The sequence below is a fragment of the Solea solea genome, chromosome 8 (assembly GCF_958295425.1).
Source record: "Solea solea chromosome 8, fSolSol10.1, whole genome shotgun sequence".
NCBI lineage: Eukaryota > Metazoa > Chordata > Actinopteri > Pleuronectiformes > Soleidae > Solea > Solea solea.
This window is the reverse complement of record NC_081141.1, coordinates 5,027,559-5,045,856: the sequence shown is the minus strand read 5'-3', so window position 1 is coordinate 5,045,856 and position 18,298 is coordinate 5,027,559. Positions and strand designations below refer to the sequence as shown.

General features: G+C 40.0%; 1 protein-coding gene across 2 annotated transcripts; it reads left to right on the top strand.

The window, feature by feature from the left end:
• The first annotated feature begins 142 nt into the window (after positions 1-142).
• tango2 (transport and golgi organization 2 homolog (Drosophila)) lies at positions 143-17,272 on the top strand. Of its 2 annotated transcripts, none has more exons than XM_058637205.1 (9): positions 143-300; positions 1,186-1,308; positions 6,543-6,631; positions 8,091-8,210; positions 9,417-9,534; positions 15,121-15,188; positions 15,409-15,559; positions 16,520-16,624; positions 17,034-17,272. In XM_058637205.1, the coding sequence occupies exons 2-9, from the start codon at positions 1,253-1,255 to the stop codon at positions 17,152-17,154; spliced, it is 828 nt and encodes a 275-aa protein (XP_058493188.1). In that variant the 5' UTR covers positions 143-300; positions 1,186-1,252; the 3' UTR covers positions 17,155-17,272. The 2 variants fall into 2 exon arrangements, with proteins under 2 accessions (XP_058493188.1, XP_058493187.1); XM_058637204.1 differs by having other exon boundaries at positions 15,406-15,559.
• The last annotated feature ends 1,026 nt before the right edge of the window (positions 17,273-18,298 follow it).

Sequence of the window (18,298 nt, the reverse complement as noted above, 5' to 3'; positions counted from 1 at the left end):
ATTCCTGCTCCGCGCACGGACCAATCAGAGTGAAATTAAAAGCCCTCCTCGAAGTGCACTCGATATGGTTTACGCGTGGTACCGCGGTGGGCGGGACTCAGGACAACGCATGGAAAAGGAAACCCTTCGCGTCCGCAGTGGAGGCTTATGAAACGAGCCGCGGCACATATCGAGGTCACTCTGTGTGAGCACTTCCTTTGTCAACAGCCAGTGTCGAGTTTAGCCGTCAACACAAAACAAGCAAACTAGGCTCAACTCATCTTATTTGCTCTCTAATGTGACGCGCATCACTAAGACTAGGTATGTATTTAAAATTCCCTTTCTTTCTCTTTGACATCGTTACGTTGTTCATTGTAGCAATGCTAAATTTAGCCAGTTTACGAAGTTCTGTTGAAACAAGTTTTCTGGTGGATGCAGAGCTGACTGTGTGCTTTTAAAGATGCTTTAACATTGTTTGGTCTACAAGGAAAGATTTGTTTGTTTCTAGCCAGTATAACCAATAATAATAGCTAGTGTGCCTTTTGGCTAGTTATCGAAGCTATAACCTTGTGTTACTTTTAGTGGTATTATGGCTGTTACCATAAGGTCAGAATGAACAGGTAGTATTGAGTAGCTTCAGCATAATAATGCTCTGAACTTCTGTTACCTCATTTTAACCTTTGTACCGATCACATGTGCAAACCTTTGTCATACTCACGGTAGTCATGGAATTATATGACAGATTTCATGTCACACACAAATATCCACCCTCGAAGGGAAATTGATTCTGTTCTGTTGTGTAAGTGATGAATATTAAAAACAAAGGTGCATGTACAGTCATTAAAATACACACTGGAAATTCATTTACTTACACTAAGGTAAGGAAGAACAAGTTTATTAGCATTGCAGTAGCATACAGATTACATGGAAAATGCCTAAGAAATTTACTTAGATAGTTTTGGTTTTGGTTTGAAATTGTCAGATCGTCAAAAGCCAACATGGAATACCTTTAGCTGCTGTTGTCGCTATCTGAATCATAAATTTCAACACACCCGACAACTTTGTGATCATGTTTAGCACGTACCTGTAGATCATGTTTCCCAACAGAAGTCACCACCATCATACTGCCACTATTCCATACACCAACAGTTACCACAATTGCCTACTGATTTTCTATTTTTCCCCCTAATTACATCTCTTCATTAGATGTGACTAAGATTTGAAGCCGGATGCAGACTGACTGAAACACCTGTCATCACACACCAGTACATCCATGTGTATAATTTTCTTCAAGTTTGACCCCCGCCCTGCATCCAAAAATGCCTACAGGTAGGGCAATTCATTACATATTAACAATGTTTTTGCTACCCAAGGTTCAGCTATGTGAAGATGGGGAAAGAAAGTACAAACAAAGGAAAAATATGATGTCATTACAGTACTTAACAGCTGAGATGCAAATATTTACACATCTTCACAAGCTTTTGTACAAACAAGGGAGCTCCCTCCAAGCTGTTGACAGACATAATGGTGTTTAATCTAAAGACATGTGGAGCAGAAAAAGACAAAGGTGATCAAATGAATTAATCATGTAAACATTTAAATCTTTCCTCATCTCTTGATAAATGTTGTGAGGCTATTACAAGAACCAAGTGGGACTGCGTTTATTTTGTAATCGATTTATTTGTTGATTATTTTTCTCGATGAATTGAGTACTTCTTTGTTCCATAAAATGTCAGAATATGATAATCGATGTTCCTCAAATCTCAAAATGATGATGTTCTCAATAGTCTTATTTTCTTCACAAACCAAAATGATTTAGTTTTACTGATTTCTTTGTTATATGGACGAAAGAAACCAGAAAATATTCCAATTTAAGAAGCTGAAGCCTCCAAGAACTTGTTTTAATTATTAAAAAAGGAATTAATTTATTCATCAATTTATAATCGATTAGTGGACTGGTCGTTGTGGCCCTAAAGTTAAGACAGATCTTTGATACTGTTAAGGGTTTGATGGCTTCAGTAAAAATTGCCACTTGGAAAAAAAGAAATCTATATAGAACTGAAACTTCACTTAAAGACATCACGTTGCAATTGCAAAATCTGTCAGAATAATTGTTTTGCCCAAATTGTTCAGTGCTTTTTTTAAAAGCTCAAATCCAACATTTTCCAATCCTGCATAAATCCATCTTTATCCTCCGTGTGCCCTCAGTGGGCAGCATGGACGCGCTCACTACGAGCAGTCAAACTTAGTTGCAGTGGGATGTGAAATCCAGCTTATTGTAATCCGCTGGAGCGTAACCTCTCCACCTGGCCGTGGTCCATCTCTGTCCTTCCCTCTGGGTGTCTGACCCAGCAGAGGTGTGTTTTGGTTCGTGACTCAGACCTGAACTTGTGTCCTAATCCAGTTACATCAGTGCTATATTTAGACCATGAGTTGCGGAACTAGGTTTCCTGCGTTGTGTTGTCTAAAATCTAAATAAATGAGTAGGTTACTGCGAAAAGGTATCAGCCGAGGGAGTTTCATTAAATACAATTACTATGCTCCCACAGCACTAAATGACAAAATGGTATATCTGCAGGGGAGAAGTGGGTGCATGTGGGAGCACAAATGTGATTACCCACATGCTGAGATTTCTGTGTTTTTCGAAACTGACTTTCTTGCATGCACTGTTCAGAGAATCAGACTTTAAGTCTTGCTGCAATCACCCAACAAGCACAGTTATATGATTTGACCTGTAATTATAACTCCTGTGGTTCTGAAATGGAGCTCTTGAGGACAAAAGTGTCCGTTCCCTTTTGAGTAAATATTCCAGATACATGATTATGTATTTAATGTTGTAAAGAAGTTGATATTTTAAACTTACGCTGGTCCACATGAAAATTCTTGAATGTTATAATGTCATAGCAACAGCACAATTAGATTTTAAAGTGTGCTTGTGCCATGGCTCCATGGAGTGCAATGGTGACTTAACTATCTCAACACCTATGGCATCCAGTTTCAGTCAGACATTCATTGTCCCAGAGGATGAATTCCTTCCTTCTTTTCCTGTAATATGATCAGCACTTGGGGCTGGGTACATTTGTGGTATCGACCCAACTTCCTCTGAATCTCCACCCTTCCATTTTCTACCGCTTTATTCTTTACACGAGTGTCAGAGGGGAAGCTGGACCCAGCAGACGTAGGGCGACAGGAAGGGTACACTCTGTACAGGTCTATACAACCATTTAGAGCTGCAACTAAAGATTATTTTCATAATCGATCAATCTGTCGATTATTTTCTCGATTAATTGTTTGGTTCTCAAATGTCTTGTTTTGTCCACAAATCAAAACGATTCACTTTTAATGATGTCTTTGTTATCCAGAGCAAAGAAATGAAGAAAATACTCACATTTAAGAAGTTTGAAGCCCACATAGACCAGAAGCTCCAATTAACGCTGCGTTTGTGTGTGTATCTGCGTCATTACCTCGTTTATGAAACCCTAAAGTTTCAGAACAAACAGTTCAGCCACTGCTGAGAAAATAGTGTTGTATTGTTTTCCTGGGCTCTGCGAAGTGGATCGGCACTTCCTTAATTTGATGTCGTCATCAGAAATCCTCACCACTCCTCTCACCACCGTAGCGCCTCCCGGTGCGGGCACTAGTCCGGGCGCATCCGGTTGCGTACATTCAACCGCAGAAGAAGAAGAACTACTCTGGTTGTAGCTGCTGAGATGCAGAGCATCCACCGTGCCAGAGGGGGAGCTGTGTATCTGAGAGCTGGCCTATCTATTACGTCACTTCCAGGTACCTGGCCAATCACAGGACAGTAGGAAAGCTCTCGTTGGCTGGCCGATCACAACACAGTCCACATTCTGGGGGTGTGGTTTTGGTCTGAAACAGCGCGGCTGACTAGGAGGTTTTTAATCATGAAAACAAGTTAATATATGTAAGTAGACCTCAATAACTAACATATATGTGTGATACAAGCATTCTATGTCACCTTTTAAACAATCGGGAAATCTTGTTGTAATCATGAAAAAAGCTTTGAACCATTTAATCGATTATCAAAATAGTTGTCGATTTAATATAGTAATCGATTAATAATCGTTTAATCAATTCGATTTTATAAATAGTTTCAGGTCTACAACCATTCACTCTTGCATTCACACCTGTGGTGTCCAATTAACCTCTCCATGTTTTTGGACTATGGGAGACCTTTATATTGAATTAAAACATTTCTGTAATGTGTTGGAAATTTAACTTGAAACAGGACTATACGGGAGTCACTTATATCCTTGAATTTACACAACAAGTTTACAGTATTCTTGAATAGCTTTGATACCTCTCTGCTGCTCACCATCCCTCCTACATTATGCAGCTGGCTGACTGTCACTGTGATCCGAGCTTCATGTGTGATTTTTTTTCCCTCCAGGATCTGATAGCAGATGCTCTCACTTGTGTAGCATCATTAGTGTGAGCTTTGTTTTCAGGCGCCGCCCACAGTGCCGTGGGAACAGGCTGCACTTAGCCTCAGATGCACAGAGGTCCGACCCCGATTAGGTCAGTTTAGTTTATCGGTTTGCGCTTACACTGGCTCCACGGTGCCGTCCAGAAAGATAAAAAGGGAAGTCATTGCCAAACCCAAAGGAATTATACAGCTATAGAGGTCAATACATTTAATTTGCTTTATTTTTGCTAAGAGGTTGTTTAGGTGCGTCTCTATAGCGTTTAAATCTCAGTGACCTTTACCTCTAATTCTTTAAATGTGCAAAACCAGTTAGCATTCGTGCTTTATATGATCTTCCACTGAAATGTGATTTCATAATACAAAAATTCCTCTTTTCCTTTGAGTAACAGAGCAACTTTCTCTGTTTCACAACTGCTAAACAGGAGAGCAGCCGAATGTGTGCTCATGCCACTCTATGGTTGCGTTTAATACAGAGGCCACAACGCAGTTTGTAGCTGTTAATGACTTAAAAATTCACTTACACTTGAATAATAATAATAGCACTTAGTGGGTTAGAGTGCTCACCTCTGGAGTAGGAGGTTGGCAGTTCAAATCCCTGCAGTGTTGTAGTGGGAGGTGCACTATATTGGTCCTATTACAGAAAATGCCACAAAAAAATGACATTATTCAAAACGTATCTGACTCGATTTCAAAAGATCAGCCTCAGCCAGTGAGAAAACCCATATAGGTCGACCTCTAGACTGCAGACTCGCATTTTATTTGTGTTAAAAGCAGAGTAGAATTCAATGAAACTCAAAGTAAATAACGTCGTGGGTGGAAAAACATTTTTCCCCACTGTTGTATTTACTTTTTGAACTCTTCACTGATGCTGTATTAGGATATTTACTCTTTTTTTTTTTTAGAACTACAAGTGACAGGATTACTTCTGTGGACGTATGTGTTCAGAAATCCAGTCCTGGCCTGAGGGAACCTGATCCAACACTGTTTTTCATGGCTTCATCATCAAATGTCCTTTACAACATTTATGAGACAAGTGCCTCCTTGACATGGGGGGGAATTACTTTCATTAATCAATTCTTTCTATCAACCTGTATATGTAAAAGATTAAACGAAGCAGGTGACTCCAGTTCCTTTTCATTTCACCCGCTCCGTGTTTAAATTACTTGTCTGGATTTGTTATGCAGACTTGTCCTCGGGCCATCGTTTTCTTTTTCATCCTCCTTTCCTTTGGTCGTCATCAAAAGGGCACCGTCCTCTGTCTAATCTTGACCTTTTGTATCCTTGCACCCTGAGTTTCTAGAATAAAATAGTTTTGAAGGGGATTGAACACATCTGAGGCCTTTTGTTAAGCTGGGAAACCTACAACTCTTTGTACTAGAAACCTGCGTCGGTAGCAAAGTCCAACACCTAATTTATACAACATTACCTTTGTAAACTATCTATTCATCCATCTTCAACTGCACACGGGGAGAACACGCAAACTCCATGCAGAAAGGCCCTTGTTCTGATCAAGTGATTCAACTCTATATTTAACTGTGATTTTCTTTTACTCAAACCAACATTTAATTGTACATTTCCTGACACAAAACCCTTTTTTTCCCCCCCATAACCATTGCATGGCAGTCAGTCAGTCTGACATTCAGTGGGACAGTCGTGCGTGACATGTACAACAGAATGTTTTTAATTTTAACTGCTAAATTTTGCTGCCACTGCGAACAGTAAAATCAATAAGGTCACAGACTGAGTTTAGGAAATCACTGGTAGTGCTGTAAGAAAACAAATGAACAAATGTTAGCTTTCAACAAGCTTCAAATGAAACTACAAAATCTCTTTTCAAAACCCTGGATTGCAGAAAACTTGCAGTTCTGGGCGAGAAATCCTCTTTAAACTTGTCTAAAAAGAAAACTAATTACATTTTATTTCTCCCACCCCTTCTGCATAGGTCACAGATAAGCTAAGTGTTGTTGTGACTCATGGATAACCTTTAAGAAACTGTAGGGTCAACCTTGCTCAAAGGGAAGGTCCAGTCAGTAAAGGAGATGGGATGTATGAGTTCATGGTGAATGTGCTTCTGAGATCACGTACCGTCTCAGACCCATTATTTCTATCTCCTCAGGCTAATTTTGGCTGCAAACAGAGATGAGTTGTTCAACCGGCCGTCCAAAGCTGCAGACTTCTGGGGGACAAACAATGAGATCCTCAGTGGTAAGTCGTTACACTTCGATCCATGTAACCGGTCTCCAGTAAGTGTGAACTGTTGTGTGCGTGGGACTTTTAACTGTTAGATTCATTCAAACGAGTTCACGTAAGCACAAGTCAATTCCAAGAAAGTTGGTTCTGTTACACTCTGTGTAACTTTTCTTTAACCGTGATTATGGTGGAAAGAGTCTTTTGCAGACGAATGTTGCAAATAGAAAATAAAAAATTCACATAGTGGATCACATGCAGATGTATTTTTTTTATAAACCCATGTGAAAATAATAGTTTTTAAAGAGCAGGGGGATCCTTACGCACATCCTTACACAATGCTAAATAGCTCTCAGTAATCAAGGAAAAATCTATCTTCTTCCCCTCAAAATCCAATACTCCCTGCTGCTTCACAGGACATCTCCACCCTCAGTAAACTGTATTTAATTGATTGATGTCCAATACACATAATAGCCAAGCAGGGGAAATCAATCATCTTTTTTTTTTCTGCTGAAGGAGGAAACGCAGTGATAGCCTCACCGTTCATGCGTCTCCTCTCCCCTCTGTAACAGAGGGGTCAGGACTCCAGAGCTGGGCCTTTAATTGATGGCTGCTTTTATGCGATGCGACAGGAATAAATGGCCGAGCCTTATATGTGGGGGCCGGCCGGTCGGTGGGTGGACAGAGGAGATATTGCATGACGTCAAAGGGAAGTAAGCCATAGCTCCCAGTGGAATCGGGCTGGCTTTCTCTCCACCGTCCCACAGGACTAAGAGCATTTGGCTCTCTTGGTCACTGTCAGTGTAAGTGGCCTTGTCTTTATTGATCACCAGGAAGTGCAGCAGACAAGCAGGAAGCCATGTGTTCTGTGTCGAGTAAAGAAGAGGACGGTGAAAAGAAAACCACAAATTTTACCTATAGATTGATTGATTGATTGTATTTAATTACTCCCAAAGCTACACATAATGGCACTCTAAGAAATAATATATGCTTAAGTATGTGTTTTGCTTGTAGACTTCCTGTAATGCTGTACAGAGAGAAATGTGTTACTAATCACCCTGTCAAATTTGATGATTGAAAAAGAAAAGTAAAATATATATATATGTATGTATGTATGTATGTATGTGTATATATGTATGCATGTATATACGTATATATGTATGCATGTATATATGTATGTATATATGTATATGTGTGTGTATGTATATATGTATATGTGTGTATGTATATATGTATGTATATATGTATATGTGTATGTGTGTATATATATACATGTATGTATATATGTGTGTATATGTGTATGTGTATGTATGTAGATAGATATATACGTGTGTGTATATACATATATACATATATGTGTGTATATATATATATATATATATATATGTGTGTGTGTATATACATATACATATACATATACATACACATACAATGAAAATTGGAGCTGTGCTTTATAGACGGTCCCTTGCTGTTGCAGGCCTGGATCTGGAGAACGGGAAGGAAGGAGGATCATGGCTGGGGATCAGCAAGAGGGGCAAGCTGGCCGCCCTCACCAACTACATGGAAGGACCACAGAGTCCTGATGCACAAGGACGAGGTGAGATACTGGTTTTGTTTAATAATTCTAGAGTTTCTTCTATAAGATGACGGTGTACATTTAATTGTCATGCGCCTTTTGACATCCCAGGCCCAGGACACGCCGCTCCACCAGTCGTCAAACAGTAAAATATTCAAATCAAACCAGGACGGCTGCCTCTGTTGGCATTGTCAGGAGAAAAAGATACATAGCGCATATCAACTCCAGTCCAAGAGCGTGACAGGAAATGAGTTTCCCAACCAGCAGATGCACTTGTAATGCGTATTCATCATTAAAAAATATAAGCCAGAAGAAATGATTAGGTGGTGGGGGTATATAAATTGCCACATTTGTTTATTTTGTCACTTTGTCGTCGCACAGATGCTTGCTCCAGATTGATATGTCATAGCTGTATTAGCATCCATATTAAGTCAGGATGGGATTGAAGAAGAAGGTCCATATGACTGAGCCCTTTGTCGTGTGCACTGTTGCCGTAGTCGTTTGCTTACGTCATCATTCCTCTTGTTTTTAACAGATGTGGTAGACAATGGAGGGATGGATTCTCCCTTAAAGAACTAAATTAGCCACTTCTGCTCACTCTGGCTCATGCATTTAACATGAAATCATGATTATGCATCATACATATTGCAGTGAGGATTGTTTGTTGCAACTTATGTAAACCGTAAACCTTTTTTCAACTGCTCTCGCCTCACCTTTATCCTGGTTCTCTGAGTTGTATAAACGGAAGCTTGCAGACGTTAGTCTCGATCTCAGCCCTTTTCATACAGAACAGGATGAACAGGAACAGGATGCAGGTTATGCCGCTGATTCTGATTTTCCTTGTTTGGTGTGGTGACATAACCACTGGTCTTTCAAGCAATGCATTAGTGGGAGCTTTAATGTCTTTAATGGCCTCCTCTCCTTATTTTCACTTAGACACACTAAAACCACCATTCATTTAATGGAGTAAGTACAGAAAGTACAGAATACACTTATAATGGTCTCACTGGGTCATTTTGCATCACGGTTAAAGAGGAAATACACATCTTTCTGTCTTAAGCTTGTCATTATGATTTTAAAACTGTTGTCCGGATTGGGCTTTTCCTCAAGTACAAACAGGAACTTGCATGGACATGAAATGTGTCTATTGCCTCTTACAAACAGCCATATTTTCTCTACTGTTTTTGAACACACGATTTAAGAACCATCTCTTTTTACTGTCTGTAGGCTTCCTTGTGTCTAACTACCTTATGGAAAAGGACCTGGACAGTTACTCCTACTTGAAAAAGGTATCGGCAGAAGGCAACCTATACAATGGCTTCAACCTCATCACAGCAGACTTCAAGTGAGTGAGCCGTGCGGTCAAATCCATCTCTGAATTGTCCATCCACTTTTAATATTTTGAGAATCTTTCCACCAAGGTTTGAAGCAGTTATACACTCAACATGCTGAATGTATTGCAGAGTTTGAAAGAGTTCTACAAAGTTCTTTATTGTTCAGTGTGGATGATATGAGGTGAAAAGCTGTGAAGAAGCCATCATTGAAGTTCTGAAGGAGCACTTGTTCTTATTTCTGGGTTTTAGACAAAGAAAATCAAGACGGTATTAAAAATAATGATTTTTTTTTTTTTTTTTTTTCCCTCCTCTTTGCTCTGCTTCACTGGCCTGACCGAAATGGATTTGGTGAACGTGTAAAGAGAGTGGGATCAGTGAGCTCTTAAATTACTGTCATGATCGAGGCCCCAGCAGATAATAAACGCTGCCACAGGTCTCAGTATCTGCCAGTGAGGTTGGCAGGTCAGTTCCAACACTGTCCCTGCCGGGCAGGAAAATGATTTCTACAGTGGAGATTGTTGTCTTAAAGCAGCATCTTCTCTCAAAAGGCAGATATTCATGTGTTCTTTTTCTTATTCCTCGTTTTACGTACTTGTGCACGCAAAGCAAGCAATGTTAATTTAAAAAAACACTCTGATGTGACAGTAATACGTAACATTAAATGCAATCCCACAAAGAACTGCAATGTGAAACAGTCCTTGCCTTTTGGAGGTTGTGTAGTTAAGTCAGGCTATTGTGCGATTGTCCTTTTAACATTCACTATTTATTTTAGAAATGTCAGTCATTGTTTATTTTGTGTGTTTGTTTGTTTGATTTTGAGTGTTTGAAGGAGACACCACCCTCTAAACTCCATGAATGCACAGTATTGTTCTTACTGCTCAAGTGATGACATGTCTTAATGATGGTCTACGTTTGGAATATCCACACGAATATCAACAATCCAGAAGCATTAATTATATTATTGGTTTTTGAAAAGTCTTTGAATTTCTCACTGGACGACACATAACAGCAGCTACATGGCTCCGCTGGGTTTGACTGAAGCTGTCACGATATGCAAATAAACCTATTAGGACTGCGCCTGCACTGTTACATCAGCATTCTTCTTTAATGAAAGGATAAGACGCCACCTCACGCTCCTGAGACACCAGCAGCTTGTAAGACTGTCTTTGTTTATTTCGCGGCGACGATAGCTGTATATGGCTTTACTCCCCGATGAGAGCCGCTCTCACTGCAAATAGAGATGCGGCGGTAATGGAAAGCAAGCCTCCGTCTTTACCGCCATCATCACCGGCCTATTATTTTTCACCGTCGTGTGCCCAGCAGGTCGGAGGAAATGAGACATCTAGTGTCTTTCTAGATCAATACCTACATCTGGCGGATGGAGAGGAAGTCTGTACCCAGAGATGGGATTTATGATGCTGATTTTTGGAGCACACTGTGCCTTCACTCAGTTTGTGATTACTCTCAGTGAAATTGTAGAGTGGATACGTAATGATACAAGACATATGGTAGCCAAAACCTCTCCAACACACTTTAAATCCATAGTAATGAATATTCAAGGTTTCATTTTGGTTGGCTATTATGAAATCGAAAATGGAACCATGGAAGCTTTACAAAACTTTGACATCACAGATTAATTAATCGTACTTATTTAAAGGCCAGGGAGCGTGTGTGTGTGGGGGGGGGGGGGGGGGGGGGGGACAGAGGAGGTGGAGCAGTTGAACTTCTGCAATTAATGGTGTTTATGTAAAAATGTATGGTTTGACCGCCTTACTTGTGTTTTATTTGAGTCCCACAGTGGCAGAGATTACATACTGTGTGTTAAATTCATGATAGAGGGATTCAAATCTTGAAGTTGGGACATTATTAGTTAGACACTGTGATTATGAACTTATAACCATTCTATGTATGGATGGATTGAGCCTTTCCTCAGTGGAGCTATATATATATATATATGTATGTATATATACAATATATATATATACAAATCTCACGTATTTGCCCTATTTGCCCTAATTTTTTACTGACTTGATTCAAATGTCAAAATCTGGTCCTTATTGGATGCACAATGAATAGAAAGAGGCAGAGAGAGAAGAGTTACACCTGTGAATTCTCTACTGCGTGCAAAGAGCACGCAGTAGAGAGATCAGCTGATGTTTTCACATGCATGTTTGTTTTAGTTTTGTGGCAAGGACACAAAGTCTTCTTAATGTTTCAGCACTTAACACTGTCACACTATCTTTTAAAAAGCTCAGATTCAATCGTGCAAACCTTTAATGCTACATTCATTAACAAAATGTGTCGTTTTAGACTCTAATTCAACGACTTATTCATTTGGAATAAAATTTTAGGTATGCATAGCCCAGGTAAACATCAGTGTCCATATTAGCGTGAAGTATATGAACTTAGAAGAACACATTAACACAGCTAATGTTTAATCCTTGAATGTATTAGTGAATGACATTAATAAGTAAACATGAGACAAGAGGGTCTCTTGGACTGAAGCTAAGTATTTAACCAGAAACCACAGCAGCCAAACTCAGAATGAATCACAGTAGGTATTGCAGTTGAGCCTATGAATATGACCATAAATGAGAGTGTGTATATATGCACCAAATGTCATGGTAAACCATCAACACAACAGTGGACCATCTATGGAGTCATGTTAAGTAGCTTGGAGATGAAAATGGGCAAAAATGTCTTATGTATGTGTGGGTGTTCATGCACGGATGTGTGTGTGTGTGACTGGAACCGCTAGTACATGTTGTCATTACCCAGGAGCCCCCGCCAACGTGCCCATCTACATTCTAAGCGGATAGCGTTGAAAGCTCTTCCAGCCATCTCTAGGCAACTGCACCACAGCTGGCTATGAAGAAAGCGCTCAGCCGCCGCAGTGTAGAGGACTCTTCGTTGGAAAGTGTGCCGTCCAGCGAGCATACTGATTATGTCTCTGACTGAGATCTGAAAAAGCCGGTTTTCAAGCTCGTCCCCCCCCCTCGTTTTTTTTCTCTCTATCTCGCTGCCCACCGGCCTTGACCTCCCGCTGTTTCCTCATTTCAGCCACAGCGCACCTGATGTTGTAGCCAGTTTCAGGTAGAAACGAATGTATCTCTCCACCAGTATCAATTTGATACACCATGCGGCATTCTGTGTGTAAATAGACGTGCCGTGTTTGAGGTCTGGTTACATTCAGGGCACAGATTCAGTATCCAAATAGTATTTTCGGACATGACAACAGGTGTCACAGGCTTTACAGAGGCCTTGATTTCCCTTTATGCTATGGTGCCATCTGGTTCCCAGTGAGCCTCTATTGTGTATGCAATAATGAGGTGACTGCTTTCACCTGAGTCAACACTGACCAGTGCTGCTGTGTTCATAGTAACCATAGATACACAGACGGAACCGTCTTCTTTTTTTGTTATTCCAGACCGCTCAGCTGGGTTTGGGTACAATTTGGCAACAGGATTGAGGTCTTTGATTTGTTGTCGTCAAAGAGAACATGTGATGCTGCAGCTACAGCTTTGAGGGTTCTCTCGCAGCTTGCCCGGACACGTATTGTCCCGCCCTTAGAAACACAAGACGGAGACGCTCTTGTGCAAACAGTTGAGTTCTGACCTCTGCAAAGGGGCTGGCATGTTTATCTTTTGTCAGGCATGAAAGTGCATGTGAGGTTTGTCGATACCCCCGTGGTCCTCACATTATCACCACCATGCGCCCCCCCAGAGGAAACGTGTAATTAATTATTAAATTAATAAAAAATATGGGTCAGTTTTTCTCAAATGATGATGCTCCCAAGCGTCTTGTTTTGTCCACAAACCAAAATGATTCACTTTTATTGATTTCTTTGTTGTATGGAGCAAAGAAGGCAGAAAATATTTGCATTTAAGAAGCTGAAAAATTAACTTATTTGGAAAAAAAACACTCAAACCAATAAAAGTTTAAAAGCAAATGAAAGGAAAAATTATAATCTTAATTGATCAGAAGTGGTACATTATCAAGATTTAAGTTTTAATTAACTGTTATCTATTACCCGCGCACTTGTGTCACCTCATAACATGTGAAATATTTGTTCATGACTGACTTGAACAAGCATTTTGTACATAGAATATAGAATAGAATAGCCTTTATTGTCGTTATTTTGTGGACAACGAAATTTGGGTGCCACTCCCTTGGTGCAAAATACAAATATATAAATAACAATTTTAAAAGAGAAATCAAAATATTAACAATAAGATAAGAATAAGAAATGTTGTTTGCATTTTTTCCAGAAACTATGACTATGTATACATTAACGTGAGATAACAAAATATAGCAGCAGATAACAAAATATAGCAGCAAGATAACAAATATAGCAGCAGAGAGAAGTGATTGTCCTGTTTTTGTGTAAACAAAGTGACTGAAGCATCAGATTATTGCACTAGCATCAGATTATTGCACTATAAAAAAAATGCTTTTGTTTATTGTACATGTGATGTATATACGGTGTAAGCCACATGTGCGCCTTGTCTTCCTGGTTTGTGTTTTGCCTTTTTGAAACGTGTCCAGTGGAATTGATTGCAGAGCAACAGGCCCGGCATCACATCCTGCTCCTCTCTCACCCGCTCACGACTGGGAAGGTTTCCAGCTTAGCTGCTGAAACGGTGTTGCACCATATTTCAGACTGACTAATGTGAGTGGTGTGGCTGCCATAAAAGTGACATCAGAAAATGTATTTGCCCCGCTGCTCAAAGAATTTGGTCAGAGGTTGTTATTCGCGCTCCTGTACTAACGCTGTCACAGATGTCCTTAATGTCAGATTCGTTTACCTCCCTTTAACTGAGGACTTACCTAAAAGTCTTTATAGGGGTTTTTGTTTTTCTCTTTGTTTGATTTTAGTTTTGTGTCTATTTGAATTGCATATACACATGAAACAACCCTTTTAGTTCCTATTCTCCAGGACTGCAGTCATTACAGGGATGAGCACAGGAAAACACTTTGGCACTTATCCGTTATAAAACGAATCAACGATTATTAGACTAAAACATTGAAATATGCCAATTCTGATATATGTTCATATACTCAAAACATAACGTGGACAAGTTAGCTTCCCGTTTTTGTATGATATGCCATGTTTGTAGTCGAGCTGTGATACTTTGCAACTTTTTTTCCCGCCATCTATTTTTGTAAAATGCTGCCACACTGCCGATGTCTGATTGTAGCCTAAAATGAAACGCTTAAAATTCTTTAATCCAGTTGGGCTAATCCAAAATACTGAAAACAAAGGGGGGTGTTCTCTTGCCTGTGAAACAGGGGTGCCCTGAAAACACCCCCATTAGCACTTGGTGCATTCCTCCAGTTGAAATTAAATTAACCATAGACTGTATGAAATTAACACGGCAAAAAGAAGTCGACCAATCGGAATTTGAGTCGAACCAGAACTCATAAATCGACCAGTCGACTGGGACTTTCCAGCCCTAGCTCTGTGCCACCCTGAGTACCAGTGTTACCGGTGTCACACATCGTAACTCCTGCCACTGCCTTAATAATTACACCGGGACAGGTTTGATCATCGCTAAATGCATTATCTCTCATTTTCTGTCTCACTGTGTCCCGTGTAGAGCCAAACAAGACACTGTGTGTTACTATGGAAACAGAGGCGGCCCTGAACCCATTCATCTAAAATCAGGTCTGTGCTTTTAATATGGTTGCTGTAGAAACTGCTCATTTCACATTTAGCTCTCCTCTCGGCCGTTTGCCCGTTTGCGTTAGACCTGACGTTTTGCTATTGTGCTGCTATATTTATGTGCTGTATATGCTGCGGTTCTTCTTCTGTTTAGTGAACCACATGCTTAAAGGTCACTGATATTGTAGATATTGTCCTGTGTCTTCTGTGTGACTCTCAGCAGGAGTGTATGGCCTGAGTAACTCCCTGCTGGACACTCCGTGGAAGAAACTGCTGAACGGAAAGCGCCACTTCACCAGCGTTGTCAACAACCAGACCCTGTCCTCTGAAGGACTGGTGCAAGAGCTGCTCAACGTCCTCAATAACGAGGAATTGTGAGTGACCCGCGTTGAACTGCTCGTCCCCTTTGCGCTAGATCAACACAATAATTACACGTCATCTTAATTTTCCATTTATGTATAAATTATAGTTTAGTAAAAGGTTGTTTTGTTTTGCTTCGTCTTCATGCAGTCGATGAACAATTAATCGGTCAATTAGCAAATCACAAAGGCTGCAATTTAATTTTAGGGCTTTAGAACGGTAACTCCAAGTCTGGACAGAGGGAGGAAAGAGCTAACTTGAACCATTGCATACCTGAACCATCGTTCATACTTTATTTTTGGGGATTTAAGAAATTGTGGTTTAAGTAGTGAGATACCAAAACAAATGTTGAAAGAGAACAGCTGGGGACCTAGAGTTGTCTCTTAAGCTCACTGATCTACTACGTGCTATCATTAGTTTAGTTTAGAGTGCAACGTACTGTATCTCATCAAAGGAACAACAACAACAACAGGTATGATCATGGCCAGAACTGCAACTCAAGTTGTAAAAAGAACTCCCCACATGTGCCCAGACTTTAAAGTAACAAATATCAAACCTTTGCCAGGAGAGAGCATATGGTGAACTTGACCGAAAACTTAATAGGGTGAGCCCAGCGTGGTCTTATCGCCCTGTGAAAGTCTCGAAACTTCAAAAAGTCTGTAAACTAACGACAAGAGAGATCCTCTGCAGGCGCTGTCACGCAACGGGGTGCTGCTCAGGCACAGGCGGAGGAGAGTCGAGTAGCTTGCTGCATACAAAAAAGTAAACTGTGAACCGGCTTATAATTTTTGGACCAGAGACCTGAATAACACAACACATTTTTCCTTTTTAGAGGCTTTTCCAAACACAAGTATCGTACACACCGCTAGCTCAACCCAGTGACCATTTTTGCATTATATTCACTATGGGAGAGAGGGGTTTTACTGACATGTGACTCCAAAGCATCCTTGTGTGTTGTGTTTTCATTTTTTCAGGAACACACCTGACCCTGCTCAGGAGAGCCAGGGTGAGTGCTACGGCAGGTCGATGATCAAGGCTCTGTCAGCGGTATGTGTTAGAACACGTGATTACGGCACAAGGTCAGTGTCTTCCACACACACGCACCGTCTCTCACCATCCTCTTCTTCTCTGCTGTCTTTACTTGTGAGGTCACTGACAGGACGCGGCGTTTTGCTGCAGGATCACAGAATTGTTAGTACATAAAAACCCACAGTGGAATCAATTCTCCACCGCAAAGAAAGGAAAGGGGATTAGTGGGATAAGAGGGTCAGTTTTTGTGTCATCGCACCAGATACTGTCTGCAAGTGGTGTTTGGTAAATATTTTCAGTGTGGAAATTGGAATATTAAATGATCAGAGTCATACTTTGTGTTATTCTTCTTTTCCTCTTGTTATATTTATATACTTGAACTATTATTTTAAGTTGTAAGTTTTACATTTAATGTGTTTTGTTTTGCTTGTGTCCCCGATGCCACCCCCGACCATTCAGGACCAATACAGTAATCCTGATCGACACGGATGGCAACGTGACGTTCACAGAGCGCACCATGCTCAACTGTGACCTGAGCAAATGGAGCACCAGTTCTTACCAGTTCCAACTGGAGGGGTGACGACATGATGGCGAGAACTCACTGCGTGCCTTTCTTCATAACCACCAGTCCCACACATCCAGCTGATCTTCAGCAGATAAACGCCCGTTGTATGTGAAATGAAGGTCCATTTGCACTTCTTCTTATATATATATATATCTTATATATATATATATATATATATATATATATATATATATATATACTTGATTTAAGTTCAAATCATGCATATTTTGAACAATGTATTATTCATTTAAAAACAATTGCCAAAACTTTGTAGAGCAACACACGTTTCTAAACGGCAGGGTTGAGTTGCATTAATAAGAATAATTTCCATTATGGGCTGCTGTGATTGTCAATCAGCAAGATAATTGAATGTTGTTAATTTATTATGCCTACACCTTGCACAGCTGTGGTCTCTGTGTGAGCTACAGCAATAGTTTTAGGCACTGTGTCTCTGGACTGCAGAAAGAAATACATTTAAAACCTGCTTGAAAATAAAAAAAAAAACTATTTACCCAGGCAGTTACTTTTGGTTCATGATGATATGATTGTTGAGAATGCATAAACCCAACTGCCTGGAACCTAATTTGAACTGGTAACCACACATGTCCATGCTACTGTCTGGTTATTTCTGCATTTTATGCCTTAAAAAAAAAATAAAACATCTGGCTCCTCCTTTTATAGTTGTATTTCATTTCTCCTTATTGTGTCTTACCCATGTTTACCTGTACACGTGTTCAGCCTCTCACCCAGCATGAAATAAGTTACACTTAACCTGAATAAAGACTGTAAATTGTTTCTAAATTCAAAACAATAGAAGGGTTTGTGCAAATGTTTATTCGCTTTTATCAGTTCGTATTAGTCCTCTATGCATTCTGTACTTGGTTTATGGTCACTCTTCAGATATATAACCCACTGTTGACTTGTGAATGCAGTTTCTCACCATATAAACTCTGATTTACTTTCAATTTCCAAGGCTTTTAATGAGCCATGTAGCCACTCCAGACACTGGGGAGTTGATACTCCACTCACACTGAGTTTAATGTCTTGACTGTAACACTAATATCTTATTTCTACTACGTTTGCATTATTTATTTATTTATTTTTATCAAAATCACCACATTCATTTCTTTCCATTTTTTAAATAGGTTCATGGACTGAA

Coding starts and splice junctions, on each gene's coding strand:
- tango2 (XM_058637204.1), top strand. CDS start 1,253: ATGTGTATAATTTTCTTCAAGTTTGACCCCCGCCCTGCATCCAAAAAT. Junction 15,560..16,519: donor GTCCTCAATAACGAGGAATT/GTGAGTGACCCG, acceptor TCATTTTTTCAG/GAACACACCTGACCCTGCTC. Junction 16,625..17,033: donor ACACGTGATTACGGCACAAG/GTCAGTGTCTTC, acceptor CCGACCATTCAG/GACCAATACAGTAATCCTGA.